Source organism: Hevea brasiliensis, chromosome 3 (assembly GCF_030052815.1).
Source record: "Hevea brasiliensis isolate MT/VB/25A 57/8 chromosome 3, ASM3005281v1, whole genome shotgun sequence".
In the NCBI taxonomy this organism is placed as follows: Eukaryota; Viridiplantae; Streptophyta; class Magnoliopsida; order Malpighiales; family Euphorbiaceae; genus Hevea; species Hevea brasiliensis.
In genome coordinates, this window is record NC_079495.1 from 15,027,420 (window position 1) to 15,045,822 (window position 18,403).

At 32.5% G+C, this 18,403-nt stretch overlaps 1 protein-coding gene and 1 pseudogene across 1 annotated transcript; one reads left to right on the forward strand and one right to left on the reverse strand.

The window, feature by feature from the left end:
• Positions 1–13,409, forward strand: part of LOC110643695 (serine carboxypeptidase-like 45) — a 61,852-nt pseudogene extending 48,443 nt beyond the window's left edge.
• A 431-nt stretch (positions 13,410–13,840) lies between these two features.
• Positions 13,841–16,229, reverse strand: LOC131178498 (F-box/LRR-repeat protein 13-like). Its single transcript, XM_058143459.1, has 3 exons — positions 14,834–16,229; positions 14,473–14,661; positions 13,841–14,213 (listed from the first exon to the last, which is right to left on the reverse strand). The coding sequence occupies exons 1-3, from the start codon at positions 16,040–16,042 to the stop codon at positions 13,953–13,955; spliced, it is 1,659 nt and encodes a 552-aa protein (XP_057999442.1). The 5' UTR covers positions 16,043–16,229; the 3' UTR covers positions 13,841–13,952.
• Positions 16,230–18,403: the final 2,174 nt, after the last annotated feature.

Below are 18,403 nucleotides of genomic sequence, written 5' to 3' on the forward strand. Positions count from 1 at the left end.
TGGTGTATCTGAAAGGAGAAATCGTACCCTATTGGATATGGTACATAGTATGATGAGCTATACTGATATGCCAATCTCCTTTTGGGGATTTGCATTAGAATCAGCTTTATATATTCTGAATAGGATTCCATCAAAATCAGTTTCTTCCACACCTTATGAGATATGGCATGGAAGAAAACCAAGTCTTAAGCATGTTAAGATTTGGGGTTATCCAGCTTATATCAAAAAGCTGAACACTGATAAATTGGAAACCAGATCAAAAAAGGGTCGATTTATTAGATATCCAAAAGATAGTTTTGAATATTATTTTTATTTGCCTACTTCACAAAAGGTTGTGGTAAGTAGAGATGCCACATTTCTTAAACAACAGTTTGTTCAAGAAGGAGGCAAAGGAAGGCAAATAGAGTTAGAATTGGAGAATTCTGACCAACCAACAGATCAGATGGATATAGATCCATCTAGTCAACCTACACCCATTGATAAAACATCTACAGCCATTCCTCGTAGAACAACCAAGGTATCTCACCCACCAGTGAGATATGGTTTCCTTCATGAAGAAGAACAAGAGTTGTCTACTCATGAAGAAGTGGTTCATGGAGATGATCCACTTACCTATGAAGAAGCTATATCAGATATAGACTCTTTAAAATAGATTGATGCTATGAAATCCGAGATTGATTCCATGTATAAGAATCAAGTTTAGGATCTTGTTGACCCACCTGAAGGTATTGTACCTATAGGGAACAAATGGGTTTTCAAGAAGAAAATTAGTTCTGATGGAAAGGTAGAGACCTATAAGGCAAGGCTAGTAGCGAAAGGGTTTCTCCAAAGGCAAGAAATCGACTATGAGGAGACTTTCTTGCCTATTGCCATGCTTAAATCAATTAGGATTCTATTAGTAATAGCTGCATACTATGATTATGAAATTTGGCAGATGGATGTCAAAACAGCTTTTCTCAATGGATACATTGAAGAAAACATTTTCATGGAACAACCTAGCGGTTTTGAATCCCAAGATGGTTTCAAGGTATGCAAGCTAAAGCGATCCATTTATGAGTTGAAGCAAGCTTCGAGGAGTTGGAACATCCATTTTGATGAAGCCATTAAATCATTTGGTTTTATCAAAAATGAGGATGAGCCATGTGTATATAAGAAGGTTAGTGACAGTGCTATCACTTTCCTTGTCTTATATGTGGATAATATACTGTTGATGGGTAATGACGCAGGTATGTTGACAACTGTAAAGGTATAGTTGTCAAATACATTCTCCATGAAAGACTTAGGGGAGGCAACCTATATTCTTGGGATTCGCATCTATAGAGATAGAGCGAAAAGAATAATTGGTTTATCCCAAAGTCTATACTTGGAAAAGGTGTCAAAGAGGTTTAACATGCTTGATTCCAAGAGAGGATTGTTACCAATGAGACATGGTATCCACCTTTCTAAAGAGATGTCTCCAAAGACACCTGAAGAAAGAGATAAAATGGCTAGGATTCCATATGTTTTGGCTATTGGAAGTTTAATGTATGCAATGTTGTGTACTAGGCCGAATATCGCATATGCTGGTAGTTTGACTAGCAGGTATCAATCCAATCCAGGTTTAGAACACTGGATGGCTGTCAAGAATATCCTTAAGTACTTGAGAAGAACTAAGGATTTATTCTTGATATATGGAGGTGGAGACTTGCAATTAGATGGTTATACTAATTCTGATTTCCAATCAGATATCGATGATAGAAAGTCTACCTCTGGGTATGTGTTCATTTGTAATGGAGGTACAGTCAGTTGAAAGAGTTCCAAACAGAGTACGACTGCATATTCCACTATCGAGGCTGAGTATATTGCTACATTAGATGCTGCAAAGGAAGCTGTTTGGATAAAGAAGTTCATGACAGAACTTGCAATAGTTCCTTCCATTGAGTTAGCAGTTCCACTACACAGTAACAATAATGGAGCAGTCATACAGGCTAAGGAACCTCGGTCTCACCAGAAATCCAAACACATAGAAAGGCGCTACCACATTATCAGAGAAATAGTTGGACGAGGCGATGTAACCATGCAGAAAATAGCATCAGCTGAAAATCCAGCTGATCCATTCACTAAGCCTATGTCACTAACTCAGCTAGACTGACATTTTGAGAAGATGGGTCTAAGATATTGTAATGAATGGCTCTAGTGCTAGTGGGAGATTGTTAGTAGTATGCCCTAGAGCATATCATTTAGTATGTATCTTGTACATATTTTATTAATAAAAGGCATTTTCTACTTTTCCGTTTACATAATATATTTATGTGTAATAGAAAAGGTCCATTGATATTTTGTTAGAAATTCTATTTTTAAGTTGTTAAGAATATGAGTGACAGTATCTCTAGCACAAAGTATCATAAATAGGTTCACAATCGAGGATACTTCATAATAAGGACATGACTTATCCAGAAAGATTATATTCATGTTTGTTCCCAAGTTATTTATATGAGATATAAATAAGATGGAATGGTGAGTCTCATGCCATATGACAAACATGATAGACACTTATATATGATAAGTAGGCCGAACCAGTGACGCTTATGACAAGCACATAGAGTTTACTCTTGTCAATGTATTGTCATAAATCATATCAGTGCATATAATCTTTAGACCTGAGATAGCACACTTATCTTGTATATAGGTGGTTTGAGTTTGATACTGTTTTCATACTTGTACTGTGTATGGGTATATGGGCATGTGTTGGCTCCTACTAGTTATATATGGAGGTAGGTGTTGATCAAGATGGAATCTGTTCCTCTAAGTAAATAGGGATAAAATCCTATGTTCATTTAATTGTTCTTGATGTTTCAAGTTCCTGGCCAGGACAGATAGATTTAATCAGAAAAGAGTTTCTGATGAGAAAATTTTTTAATCAAGAACTGGAATTAAAAGAGAACATAATATTCATAGCAAATGGGGTTTGACATAAATCATGACTCCAACTTGAATTGGGATTTTGTAACAGAGAGATTCTAGTGCATGGTAACATATGATTATAGGTTCATTTAAGGTAAACCTTATTGCTAGGTGTTAACCATGGTCTATGAGGTGCATAAAATGATTTAGAGAAATCATTTATGGTAAGAAAGAGTTCTGATGATATTAAGAGTTGATATCATGTCTCATTGCCAATTAGTGATGAGCCTAGTAAGTCACACACATACACAAGTAATCACCAAATTAAATATGATTTAATTAATTAATTAAAGAGTTTAATTGATTAATTAAATAGGTTTGGTTTGCAATTAGATTGCAAAGTCCCTAGCATGACTTGAAACCAAATCTAGATTATTGGATTTATAGTATAAGTTAAATTTATATTTAAAGTGTTTAAATATGAATTTAATTAATGAGAAATTAATTAATAGAGATTAATTAATTAATTTATATTTGATATAAATTGATTAGAAGAAGAGAAATAATTATTTTGGATTGAGAACTCAAAATTAAGACACAGGGGCATTTTGGTCATTTCACAAGGTGACATGTGGCACCATGAGATGGTGACACATGGCATTACACATAAGCGCCAAATGTCTTTTAATCATGTAAGATGATTAAAATTAAGATTAAATATAGGTTTGACACTTGGCACAATGTGATTGGGTCAATTAAACCTAGAACCAATCAAAAGGTGACATGTGGCTAGGGTTTTAAGTTGTGACCTAGCTATATAAGTGTTGTTATGAAAAGTAAAAAATATAACCAGCTGCTGCCTCCTTGGTGCCACCACCCTTGAGGCTTCCATTCTCTCTTCTTCTTCATCTCTCATCTATTCCAAGAGATTAGCAAACAATCTCTTGAATTAAAAATACTAGAAATCGTTTCTACTGTCCTGTTTATATCTTTAATCTCTTAAAAGGCAAAACTTGATTTTCTAATTAATAGAAAAAACTTTAGAAGCTGTTCAAGAGCTGTCATAGGTGATCTTGGTGTGGACAAGCTAAAGGGACAACATCTGGTGTCCTAAAGACGCATCCCAAAGGCACAAATACGCTGCAGTGCATCAAGAGGTTAGTGTATTTGTTCTTGATTTAATCTAGAGTTCTAAAATTAATCTGATTAATTATAAAATCTTAAATGGCAAATACAGATCCAAAAACATATTAGAAGAGTTTTAATATGTTGTTTATCATTGAAATCAAATAGATAAAAATAAATCTTGCATGATGCATGTGACCCTAGGTGAAAATTTTTGAATTCAATGGTACAAACTTGTATTTTTCATGCTTCCGCTCCTTCACTAACCTCTAATAAGAGGAAAATCTAAGCCTGTGCACGTACCATGGTAATCAAAATAAAGCTAACTCCATTGTCTCCTCAACAAATGAGAGAGGCGGGTAATAACCTAGTCAAGCATCTATAGTGAGATATAAAACAATATCATCAATCTCTTTATCCTTTTTATGAGCATAAATCACAATACAATTCAATTCAAAGTCAATTCCAATGTCCAATAATTTTTATGCTCATCACAATTCTAAACATAAATTTGTATTTTTCCATGCAAATTGCCCATCACAATTCAAAATATATTCTATCACAATTTTCCAAAACATAATTTATTCAATCCACAACAATGCTTAATACTTGTTGAAATACCATTTCACAAAGCTAAATTCATACATACTATAATAATTTCAATAATCATTGAATTAAATCCAATACTTGATAAACATAATGCATAAGGAAAATAACGTCATTTAATCATATGAAATACTCAGAACAAAATCAATTAAAAACTAGTTGTGCACAAACCTCTGATGAGTCACCTCTTGGCCTTGACTCAATGGGTCTTTTCCTTTCCCAGTGTCTTTTCTAACTGAAACACACAATTTAAAGTGTTTCAGTACTCATTTAAATTATTTCTAATAATAAAGTTCAATAATTAAATTTTATTAATACTATTCCTTTCATTACTCAACCTATAATGTTGATCTTTAATGCACACTAGGTGAATTAGTTTTAATGTCACTAATATGTTCCATTTTTCATTCCTCACATGTTGACATATGTTGCCAATTTCATTTCAAAGCTTATTGCATTTTATTGTAATTATTCAAATTTTATGGCCAATGTTTACTATCTATTGGACCAAGCTACAGTGTAAATTTAACAGATTTCTCTTCATTAAATTGTTTCTCATTGTGTCTTCTTTAATTTCCTTTTTGAATCATATCATTTGGATTTGTATAACTCAAGTTGTGGTCAATTGACCATAACTAGGTCAATTCTGAATTTTGGTTCCCTTACTAGGCAGTTTTAGTATTACACTTTGCCAATTTTATTTGAGTAGGTTGCTGCCATATTTAGGTCTATTACTCTTCATAGGATATGTTACCCTATGTCTTATGGTCACTAAAAATTTTTTTTTTGTAATTTTTTAAGCCTTGTAGAGTTACTTATGGTCAAGTTATTGGACTGGACTCAATGGTCTTATAGTGACAGGATGTTCAACTAGGGCAGTAGTTTGACCCAACATTTTAGCTTCTTACATTCATAAGGTGAGGGAGAGGTCTAAAACAAAGTTGAAGGTCTATTTCTTAGCTTTCCAGAATGGTATGGCTCATTTTGTTTGAAGACTTCTAGTGGGAATTATACTTAAAACACTTTGCTGGAGTTAATGGTCATTTAAATCATTTCCAGATTTGGTATGCCAATTTAATCAAGTTAATTGACCTAGTTCCCTAAGTTTCTGGGTTTTGGTCAAAATACCATTATTGTAGGCCTATGTCTTAGTGAAAATTTGGCACTGGTTTCAGGGCATTTGGAGTTATATGGACCAAGTTATGGTCATTTTACTATTGCTGGTCAAGTTGCACTTATATTGCAAAGTTTAGGTCATTTTTAGGTCAAAGTCAATTCGACTAGTTTTTGTAACCCAAATTGTGCAAGTATTTTGACTTGGTTCTGGTCATTTCTAGGCTTTGGTGTCTTCATAAGTGTTGTAGCTCTATGTCTAAGCTTTTCATGGTATAAATTTCAGGTCATTTGGATCTGTTTTGAGTGAGTTATGGCCAAAATACTGACTACTATTCATATGGTCAAAATTCTGGGTTTTCATGTCATGCAATTCCGGATTTGGTCATTCTTTTAGGTCACTTCTTGGCCGAATTTAGACAATACTTCTACATGAAAGTTGGCCTATTTTATGTCTAGTTTCATCTTCAATTGGCCTCATACCAATTGGAGTCACAACTTTACACTTATAACCTAATTTATACACTGCCAACAATCACAACCTGCATAAGAGAATTCACACTCCCAATTTGGCAATCCTCCTCCTCCCAATACTTCAATATTCATTCTTGGAACTTCTATATTTATTCAGCACAATTCCAGCAAAATAAATTGGGCAAAATACTCAAATAATATAGGCTCCCATGGCTATCTAAAATTGGGCAGTCCAATAACTCAACAATTCCATCAATTTTCATCACCAATCAACTCATCTCAAGCTAAACATAAACTTTACTTAAGAAAGGAAGTGAATTGGACCCTTACCTCTTTTTGGAGCTTGGTCAAACCTTAACAAAACTCCTTCTTTTTGCTCTCAATATGCTGCCCAAGGTATGAGGATAAAGTTTAATGAAAGAACCTTGAAGATTTCATGGCTTGATCTTGGTGGACGAGAGCTTGAAGCTTTAGCCATCCATGGAGTTTTTGGGAGGATTGGATTCTGCTTGAAGATGAAATGAAGAAGAAGAAGTGGCTGAAGTGGGATATGCTGTCCACTTAATCAATATACAAATCCATAGTGCTCCACTAAGGTGGATTAAATGTTTAATAATCCAAATTTTCCCTTAATTGTAATTATGCCCCAAACTTCCATCATTTATTTGATGTACCACATTTTTTATTTTCATGACATTTTCAAAGTGTGCTATCACTCATTTTTAATGGACATTGAGGTCAAAAGGCAACTCTAGGTGTCAATTGACCAAAATGCCTCTATTCGGTTTGTATTCCCGATTTTTCAGTAACACCAATTTTTATTTGTTTCTTGATTTTTTGTTTTTCTTTATACTAATTTATTAATTTTTCTTTGAAATTTCTAATGTCATTTATACCTCAATAGGTGTTTAATTAGGTCCCAAAAATATTTTCCAGGGTTCCCCGTGGTCCAAGGCTAGTCAACGGTCCTCGCCGCAACTTCCCGGTGCGGTCACTCATCGCTACGGTTTTTTGCTCGTTTAACTTAATCACATTTCATTGCTCTTATTTTTCCTTTTTTTTGTATTTTCCTCTATTGTATTTCATTATTTTATGTCTCCTCACTAACATTTAAGTATAATTCTAAGCATCCTAGCTGTCCGAACAGACACTGGTCACCAAAACAGTAGAACGCACTACCGAATATAGGGGTGTTACAGACAAGCTAAAGGGACAACACTTGGGGTCCTAGGTTCTTCCTCAAAGTGCCAATTACATCCATTGTGCATCAAAGAGATTAGTGCTCTAACTTCTCTTGTAAACTAAGGTTTAAATGAATTAATTTGTTAATTCACAATCTTGAATGGCAAACAAAGATCCTAATACATATTAAAAGTATTTTAATATGCAATTGAGCATTGAAATTAATTAGACACATAAGAGATGTGGCATGATGCATGTAACCCTAGAAGAAAAATTTTGAAATTCAATGCTCTAATGAATAACTTTCATGCTTCCGCTCCTTCATGTGGAGGATCTACAGACGCTAACAAAGAAAGAAGATTCAAAGAAAAATTTCAGAGAAGGTGCTAAAGATTCAAAGCAAGTGGAAGAGGAATGAAGAAATGTCAAGAACAACTGTCGTTTTTAAACACTAGCACTAGCTAGCCATTATACATGCTACATAGGCTGAAAAAATCTCCTTCTCGTGCTTCTTGGCGTGTGCTCTCATGATACATGCTGATGTGCATTTATGTGTTCAAATGTATTTTTTTTTTTTAAGTTCAGATATTTAATAGGTAAAAGAATTAATTGAGGTATCTAATAAGCAAAAGTCAAAAAGTTCGGATGTCTGATGATGTATTTGGCCTAATTTATAATCAATTTATATTATATTATGATAAATGTATATAAAAGCGGGAAAGAGGAGGGAATAATTGGATAGACAAAAAAAAAACACATAATTATATTGTATTATGATAATAAATGATTAAATTTAGTTGGCTATTGAAAATAAATATATTTAAGTAAAATAAAAATATTATAAAATTAAAAAAATGAAAAAGAAACTCTATATTTAGTATTAGGAACTTAATAGAATTTTCATATATTATATCATATAAAAAAATTAACAACAAATTATATAAAAAATTAAAATTATAAAAAAAATTAAATCACGAATTTATATATATATATATATACACTAAATTTTTTGTTAATACATAGAGAAAAATAATTTAAATAATTAAAGTTAACTTAATTTAAATTATATAAAAATGAAAAATAAAAATTTAAATTATGATGTATGACCAGTAATTTTTTTTAATACTATTGAGTTCGATTAGAACTCAAACTCACAGTTTTTTAAGACCACTTCAACATAATTAAGTTAAAACTTGATGATATGGCTAGTATTTTTTTTAATATAAAAGGATGCTACCGAGATCAAGAAACTGGCAAAGAAAATTTCAAGTGTTTTTGGGTGCCAACTAGCTAGTTTCAGGTCATCATGTCTTAGGCAAGCTTATAAAAGCCCAGCAAATTTAGCCGGCTGTTAATTTATTATGTTTCTAATATCAATATTGTAACGCTCTTATTTTAGGTAATTCGTACATTCTACTGTTCCGACGATTAATGTCTGTTTTGACACCCAGGATGTCTAAAACTACACTCAAACTAGAGTGAGGAAACATAAATTGACTAAATACAGACTAAGTGAAATTAAAGAAAAGTAAAAAAAGCGAAGTGTGACTCGGTTAAACGAGCCGGAGTCACAGCGATGGGTGACCCTACTGGGAAGCGACTATGAAGACAGTTGTCGACCCCAGACCTGAGAGGAACCCTAGGAAATAATTTTCGAGATTAAATTAGAGGATTTATGAAGATTAAATGACACTAAAAATGTTAAAAAAAATTCAGGAAAATTAGTTAATCGGTATATACCAAAAATAACCCAATGAATCTAGTGAAGGGCATTTTGGTCATTTCAACTCCAGAGTTGAATTTTGACCTAAATTTCAATCAAAATGAGAGGGATTAAAACACATAAAATAAATTAAATCATGAAATTATGCTTAGAAATGAGAAAAGAAAAGAAAAGAAAAAGAAATAAAAATTAATTGCACAAGCATGATGTCATATTGACATCATTAATACATTATGAGCAATGGGAATTTAACAACCAATTATAAGGGATAAGGAAGAGCTTAAATAGAGACAAATTTGACTAAATGAATTAAAAACCACCATCTTCTTCTTCCTTGATCATTTGGCCGAACCATGGGAGCCAACTCCTTCCACCATTTTTCTTTTGATTTCAAGCTTGATTTCTCCCTTTTTCTCACCCCAAAATCCTAAGTCCCTTCATAAATAATTAATCCCACACCTTGAGGAAGATAGGGGCAGCCAAGAAGTGGAGGAAAATTTAAGTTTGAACAAGGTTAGGTTGAGCTCCAAAGAGGTTAGTGCTAGTATCTCTTCTCTTTCTCTTTATTCTATGTTAAGGGTTTAATTGGAGTTAAAAATTGTAAGTAAATGAGATAAAACACTTATGAATGAACATCATGGATTTTTGGTAGCTTAAAGAACCTTAGAAGTTTGAAAATTTTGACTTACCTAAGCTTGATTAGTGATGTTGATGAATGAAATTAAATGTAATTGGAGTTAAATTTCATTAGTATACTTGAGATATAAATCTTGAATTAGGGTTTGACTATAAATTAGGGCTTTTGTGAAATTATTGGAAATTGGTATCTTGAGATTGGTTATTGCTTAATTGAAGTGCCATGTATGTTAAATTGAAGTAAGGGCGTTGGAGGAACTTGAAATTGGAAGTGCTCTCTTGTGCAGGTTGTGGGACTCAATGAGTCCAGTTTGGTTTTTGATTTATAATTGAAATTGTGTGGATCCAATTGGTATGAGGTCAATTGGAGGTGAAACCTGACCCAAAACACTCTATTTTTCATGAAGAACCATGCCCAAATTTTGTTCAAAACTTGACTAAATTACTGTTCTAATTCGGCTGACCATACATTGAACCCAGAAAAATGACCAAATAAACAGTGCACATTGATTTGGCTATAACTCCCTCTAAACAGGTCCAAATGATTTGAATTTTATACCATTGGAAAGCTTAGACATAGGACTACAACTTTCATGAATAACACAAAGCCTAGAAATGCCTCTAACCAAACCAAATTGCTGGCCAAAATTAGGACACAAAAACTGTCTAGAACCATATTGTCCAGAAATTACTGGATATAGGCCTACCCGACCAGTTTTGGCGAAAATGCCATAACTTGGTCTACAAAATTGCAAATACAATGAAACCGATGCTAAAATTTTTATAAGACATAGATCTACAATATTGATGTTTGGACCAAAACCCAGAACCCAAGAGAACTAGGCCAATTGTTAGAACAAGTCAGCACATCAAAACCTGGAATTTGACTAAATCACCACTTGACCCCAGAATAGTGTTTATAGCATCTCCCAATAGGAAATCCCAAATGGGATGAGCTAAACTATTCTAGAAACCTAAGAGATAGGGCTTCAACATTGATTTAGAAACTTTCCTCATATTATGAGTGTAAGAACTCTAAAATGGGAGTCAAAGCCACTAACCTGAACCTGGAATCCTGTAGACACAGGGTACCTGAGTCCACGCCAGTTAATTTGCTATAATTAATTCTACAAGACCTGAAAAATTGTAATTCAAAATTCTGAGTGATCATAAGACATAGGGTAACAACTCTTATAAAGAACATTAGGCTTAAAAGTGGCTGTAACATGTCCAATTAATTAGACAAAAATTTATTTCAGAATCAGCCTGAATCTAGACTCAGAATGAGACTATGAACCAGTTGTGGTTATTTGACCATAACTTGAGTTCTAAAACTTCAAATGACATGAATTAAAAAAGGAAAACGAAGACAAGACATAGAAGAACAACTTCCATGAAGGAAGTATAGCCAAACAGTGGCCATACCTTGACCAATTTGTTAGGTGAACTTAAGACATCAAATCTGGACCTTGAGAAAAGTTCATAAAATGACTTGTTATATGATATGAAGTGAATCAAATTGAATTGTTAAACATAAAAGTGACATGAATATGCATGTGGGACTTATGTTTCCATCATAAGTAACATGAAAATGTTATTAAATACAACTAGCACTTAATATGAAACTATAAATACTTAATAACATTAATTTACCCAAAGTATACCTAGACTTATTTATATAGCATGGATCGATTGGTATACCAATTAGGGACTACAGATTGTAGTACTGTCCACAGGAATAATCATTGATAGACAAGCCGGGGTTTGTTTTAACTTTCCTCGTCTCTGCAGAAGCAAACATGCTATATTTGGGATCTCCAGCCGGGGTTTGTTTCTCTTATTCTGCTAATAAATCTTTCTATGACTCTGCGAACGACACTATTACAGGTTAAGATAACCTTCTACTCCAAATAAGTTTGTTTAATGCTTAACATTATACCTTTGCATGCCTTCAGATTCAAAAGAAACATTTTTTTTGGACACATTGAAATAAATGGCAAAACGTTTCGGTCTCAGGCTCTGCAATCTAGACTTTATGGCCTGTTTGCTTAATCAGTTTAAGTTCTCGATTAATATTTTGAAATTATGGGAATTCACCTTTTCTTTTTTTTTCAAATAAACATAATGGCTCTCTGGAGCCAAAAAAGAAAGGCCTTAAATTTATTTTCCGGATTTGCTTTAATCAAAAGTGTTGACGTCAGACTCTTTTTCTTTTTAGCCCAAGACAATCTCATATTCCTGCAGCAGTGGTTTGTCAAATTTCCTGAGTACAAGAACAGAGATTTCTTCATCCCTGGAGAGAGCTATACAGGTAAATTTAGCTCAAGGAAACACGTAGGAAATTCCTGTCTCCTTATCAGATACCTTATTATCTGGACTTCTCGTTTTCAGGTCAATATGTCCCACAACTTGCGAAGCTCATTGTTGAGTCAGGACTAAATTTCAGTTTGAAGGGCATAGCTGTAAGTAAAGCATTGAAACAAAAGTGAATTCTGACACCCATTTTCCCTCATACTTATATAAGTTATTTATATTTTCAGATAGGAAACCCTCTCTTGGTGTATAATACTGATCTCAACTCAGAGGGTGACTTTACTGGTCTCACAGCTTCATATCAGATGCTGCTTATGAACTTATCAGTTCAGTATGTAACACTTCACAGCTTTGGAGAGAGCGCATGAGAGGCTCTCTTTCAGCTGCTTGTAGAGCAGTAAGCGCTCAACTTTCGTCAGAAGTTCCTTTCGAAATTGATGATTATGATGTAACTGTCGATGTCTGCGTTTCATATGGGCAATCACAATTCAAAGTCCACAATCATCCCTTGAAACCAAAGTTTCAATTTTATCTACAAGAAGCTTCTAATCAGCCCGTAAGCACTCTAGGAACCCACCAACTCTACAGGCAACATCCTGTTTTAACTACGGCGAAAACTTATTATTGTATACTGCTTGTCTCTATACAGGAAGCTGGAGAGAATATTGATCTTTGTGTACAAGGAAGACTTATGTTTACTTGAACAGGAAAGGTGTGCAAGAAGCTCTTCATGCCCAGCTTGTTGGAATCAGCAATTGGAGCTTCTGCAGCCAGTAATTAATAATTCTCACCCCCTAGATTTAAATTTTGCTCTTAATCATGAAATTGTACGCTCTGAATCTTCTGATATAAAATATGTATATTGCGGAGTAGTCAACTATGATGGGCAAAACCTAGAGATACCTACTATTGATGTCGTGGGCTCACTGGTCAGTTTAGGCATTCGAGTTCTAGTGTACAGGTATGAATCGTTAAGCATATTAACATCTTTGGTAAACGGACACAAGTTCTAGTCATATTAACATATTTGAAAGAAATTGTGCAGCAGAGATCAAGATTCAGTTATTCCATTTCTTGGGACAAGGATTTTGGTCTCAACTGCAACTTACAGACCTTGTTTGAAGATAAACAGGTTTTCTAGCCTGAACTAAATGATGACTTGGTGCTTGATCTTTCCCTTCTAACCTAACTTCTTAATTTTTCTTTTTCACAGGTTGGTGGATGGACACAAGTATATGGACAGATCCTAACATTTACAAGTATCAGAGACGGATCTCAGATGGCACCCTTTTCATCACCCAAGAGATCACTAGCATTATTTAAAGCATTTCTAGCAGGCATTCCACTTGCCTAATTAAGAACATGGATGAAAATTTCCAGCAGTGAATTCTGTGTCCTTGATAAAGCACTGCCATTTTTCTTTCTTTCTTTCTTTCTTTCTTTCTTTCTTTCTTTTGGAAAAAAAGGAATGTTGATGCAATTCATTTACTATTGAATCTCTGTCTAGCCTTTATGAACAGCTTAACAAAAACATTCATGAAATTTAATAAATATATTAAAGAAATTTTTTATTGAATAATGAAGCTACATATACACTCCCACGTAAATATAAAGTAAAATAAGGAGTTTAACAAAATCTAGTAATTATGGCAAGATGTTGATTTGTGCATTAGTTATTATAAGTACGAAGTTAAACGTAATTCTTAGTAGCTGTATTTCAGAACTTCATTCTCAAAAAAAAAAATTCATTTAAAACAAAAATATTAATATCAGGTTCTGAATATCTTTACAGAAATGGAGTACATAAAAAGGGAAAAATAAAATATTTATTAACACATGAATATCTTTAAAGATTTAGACATTAAAGTAATAAGAACAGTGTGATGGATTTTGGGGCTTAAATTAGACATTCAGGAGCCCAATCTAAAAGACCACTTTCAATCTTCTCCCAAATGTCTTGCTTCAAAATGTAACTCCTTTCTTCATGATTAGAGATTGGCTTCATCTGTACATCCTCTGTGTAATAATGCCAGGTTGGTATCACAGCATAAGAAATTTGCTTGATATTTACTTCCTCCATACAATGGTTCCAGCATGAAACAGGGAGAGACTTGTAACAACCACTTTCTCCTTCATTTGTTGGCTGCTTATATGAAAACTGGAACAAATGATGAATAATAGTAACGTTATTAAGTTACGAAAAATTCCAAAGTTCACTTCTGCAATTGAAGTTCCCATTAAGATTGATATGCATTTATTTCACCACAAAATAAAATTAAGCTATAATGGCATTTACAATCTTAATGGAGAAAACATTACTCAAGTAACTCCTAAACACAGCATTAATTCAACATTAATTCACATTTGGAATTACTTCTAAATTTATATACTATCATTCCCAATTGAATTCATCATACCTTAAAAAAAGATTTTAAGCTGGAATATATGCGTAGACTTTGCAGATGAGGAGAAATCCAGAGCATAGCATCCACAAGTTCAGCAGTTGTAAAACTCTCATCTTGATTTGAAATTGAAAGCTTCAATTCTTTCACTTTACATAATGGAGGGGATAATATTTGTCTTATTTCCTTTGGAATAAGAAAGCTCTGCACAAATAAACCACAGAAAATCATAGTTATTAGTAAAATAAACTCTGCACAAATAATTAATTCACCACCAGCTAAGACATAGCTAAGAAGGCTTTTTTATTTCTAAAGCCCATGGTGAACTAAAATCTACACAAGAATATGTACATAAACATTCAAATAAAAAAAATACCTTTCCTGTTCCACTTGTCAACTTCCAATTCAGTACCTTGCAATGTTGGTTGAACTTATCGAGAAATTCAATCCATCTAATGTACCAAGAAACATCCATAATTTTAGATTCTAAACACAACATAACCTCGGATAGGATCAAATCATTTGAAGAAAATGAAATTATATCGCCAGAGTATGAAAAGATGCTTAAATTAGGCGTATCAATCTCAATTCTTGCTAGCTCTTTGCAAGAACTTATGTGAAGTGTATGAATATGGGAACTCCAAATCTTAATACTCGTCAACATAGGGCAACTAAACAAATCCAGGTTTTCCAGGTGAGCAAATTTATTCAATTGCTCATTCAGCCACTTATCAGTAATAGGAGCTTTAGATATTATTAAGCTCGTCAAATTTTTCAAGGAGACCACCTCCAATCTAGAAGGCCAAGATGGACCATGCAGTTCCAATGAACGGAGATTATGTGCTTCCAACTTAATTTGTTCAAGATGTTCAAGCCATTCCACGCGGAGTTTTAAGAGATTAGCATGATGATCAAGTATTTGTAGAGTCTTGAAACCAAAGCACCAAATGAAATTTAAGTCTTCAATCAGAGGACAGCCAGCCAAAAGTTTGCTGACTACGATATCATCTGCAAAAACAGTAGTAAGAGACAGTTTTTTCAAGGAAGGTAATTTTATATCTCCGCCAGGGTGCAGCTTCAACTTGCAGTTGTCCAAGTCCAAGACCTGTATTGAAATTGCATTAAAAACAGGTTGAGGCAAGCTGTACGAGTACTCTTCTTCATTGCCGGATGGACCAACTGCAATTTTTAGGTCTTTTACATGACTCCCCAAGGCATGGCAAATCCATCTGTCCATAGTGGATACTACTTCTGGTCTTTGGTAAACCGCAGGAACGATAACTGTGAACTTGGTGAGAGTAATCATCTGCCTGCGACGGCGTAACAAAATCTGTTCAACAGTGTCATACAACTTCTGTCTGTTGTTCTCTAAATCTGGATAGCGGTAAAGATTTCGATTGCCACTAAAAATAGCGTTAAAATCAAATTCCAAAATCTGGAACGCGTTCCATGCTTGACACCAAGTCTTTGACAATGCACTGGTTTTCGCAATTTGTTTGATGGGGAGAAAAGACAAGATATGGTGTAATATATGCTCTGGCAGTAGAGAAATATAATCCACTGCTGCTTCTACCCTCTCGTCCATACTCGTACCGCGACCAACTGTCAGCACAGATCCTTCTGATTTGATTAGAATTTAAGATTCTGAGCTAAAATAGTTTAGCATAGGTTTCCATGTCCATCTTGGATTAGTAAATAGAAATAAATTTGGATTAAAAGAGAAAAGCAGAAGCAACTACAATTGGATTAACAGGTCAATGTATTAGACTAATAAATTGATCAACTTTAACTAAAAAAATACTGACTTAAACATTTTGATGGTCGGGTTTGATTAAGGGTTTAGTAATCTAATGTATTGTTGGATTTAGTTTTGAATATGAGAAACGCAAAAAGTTTAAATTTTAAATATATAGAAATCAAAATAACGTACCTGATAAAAGGACGTGGATTGCTAAATGCAAGAGAGAGAGAAAAATCTCTTCTTTTTTTTTTTTTTATTTTTTTTCCTTCTCGCTTTGTCTCCGCCAGAAAGAATTACGTGCAACTATAAATGTCTAGGCTGCTATGTATACTGGAGTTGAATTCGAGGAATCCTTATCAGAGAAGGATTAGGTTGCTGAAATTATATTTAAAATCTTTTTTAGCTTTCCTATTTTGAATAGAATTTCTTTTATATGTTATTTATATGCTAAATAGTATATAAATAACTATTATTTATATGTTATTTATTTTAAATAATATAATTTAAATTAACTATTATTTTAAATAGTGAATTTCAAATAGAAAAGACCACTAGAAGATTATTTCTCTATCCAGATTATATCTAAACCAAAAATTTTAATAGTTTATATTTGTAGTTTTTTTATGAAAAAATTATGATGTACATATCTAATGATTTTTATTAATAATTTATCAAATTTTATAAAAAAAAAGTACGAAAATTTTATTATAAATTTATTTGAATTAAAATTCTTATTATTATTGAATTGAATTCTCGGTCATATACAAATTATCTTAAATTATGTATAGATATTTATGTTATAATAATGGGGAGAGTAAAAAAATTTAAATTAAAAAAAAAAAAAAAACAATTCTTTAGCCTTAGGAATGGAAATACATCTCCTAGAGTATATAAAAATTTATTCAATAGAAACAGAAATTCGGAGCTAATTGTGGAAAAAGAAAAACTTTATCCTAATTGTAACAACCAAAAAAAAATAATAATAAAAATAAAAAAATAAATAAAAATAAAAAATTAAATTTAAAATTTAAAATTTTCCAGGAATGAATCTGGACAACATGTCTGTTCATATTCATTCCCAGAATTTCAAAAAAAAAAAAAAAAAAACCAAACATCCAGTAGACCTCTCTTTCCCCCATCTCTTCTCTCTCTTTTCTCTATACTTTCCGACCGGTGAGGGGTCAACTACCACTGACCGGCGACCAAGCTGCTTCAGTCAACTACCACTGACCGGCGAGCAACCAGCCGACCGGCAGCATCGCCAGACGCGGCGATAAGAGAGGGAGAAGAGAGAGAAATTAACATATTAAAATATTAGTTTATTATAATTCTTATTTCAAAAAATATTTATATAGATAAAAATCCTAAATCATAAATAATTTTGTTGATAGTAAATGATAATATGTAATTTAAAGGCTTAATATAAAAAAAAAACTTACAAAATTTTATAATTATAGCTAATTTTTTAAAACAATTTTAGCATGGTTTAAATTATTTTTTAATCTATAGTCAAAATTGAGATAAATCAGTTAATTTAATATAGTTTTGATTGTTAGTTTCTCTTTCAGTCATAATTTTGATTATCATTTTATTCAATTTTAACTGGTTACTAAAAATAATTCATATCAAAATAATATATAAAAATAAAGATAGAAGTAAAAAAAAAAAGACATTATAATTGTTATCAAAAGGTAATTATTATTCTAATATTTTTATTTTTATTATTTAAATTCAATTATTACTTATTTATATCAAAAGGTAAAAATTTCGTCACGCTAATAAAATAAGTACAAGGAAATATAATCGAGTTAATTGCTCTCCATTCCATTATAACTTAAAAGTGTGAAAATTTAGAGCATTGACAAACAAAAGTTCGTTATAACGTAAAATTTTTTATAAATTCATAAGTCATATAGTTAAATTATAAATATTATCTAAAAAAACAAAAATGATTATATCTAAAAAAATTGTATTAAACAGGTATATAAACGAAGTTAATGATTTAAACACTACATTCAACCTATAATTTGAAACCAACTAATTTGTTGCAACAGTGTCATCGAAGAAACCAAAAGACTACATATAGAAAATTATTATTTTATATATTTTGTCCTCCCAAATTTTTAATAATGTAAATAGTATGTAATATTATATTATATTACATATGAAAATTAATAAAAAAAAATTATACATAAAAAAATTAAA

Excerpts from the sequence above, each read along its gene's own strand:
- LOC131178498 (XM_058143459.1), bottom strand. The coding sequence starts at position 16,042 with ATGGACGAGAGGGTAGAAGCAGCAGTGGATTATATTTCTCTACTGCCA. Across the intron at positions 14,662-14,833 it reads TGACAAGTGGAACAGGAAAG|AGCTTTCTTATTCCAAAGGA; the intron begins GTATTTTTTTTA and ends TTATTTGTGCAG. Across the intron at positions 14,214-14,472 it reads GCTTAAAATCTTTTTTTAAG|TTTTCATATAAGCAGCCAAC; the intron begins GTATGATGAATT and ends CATTTGTTCCAG.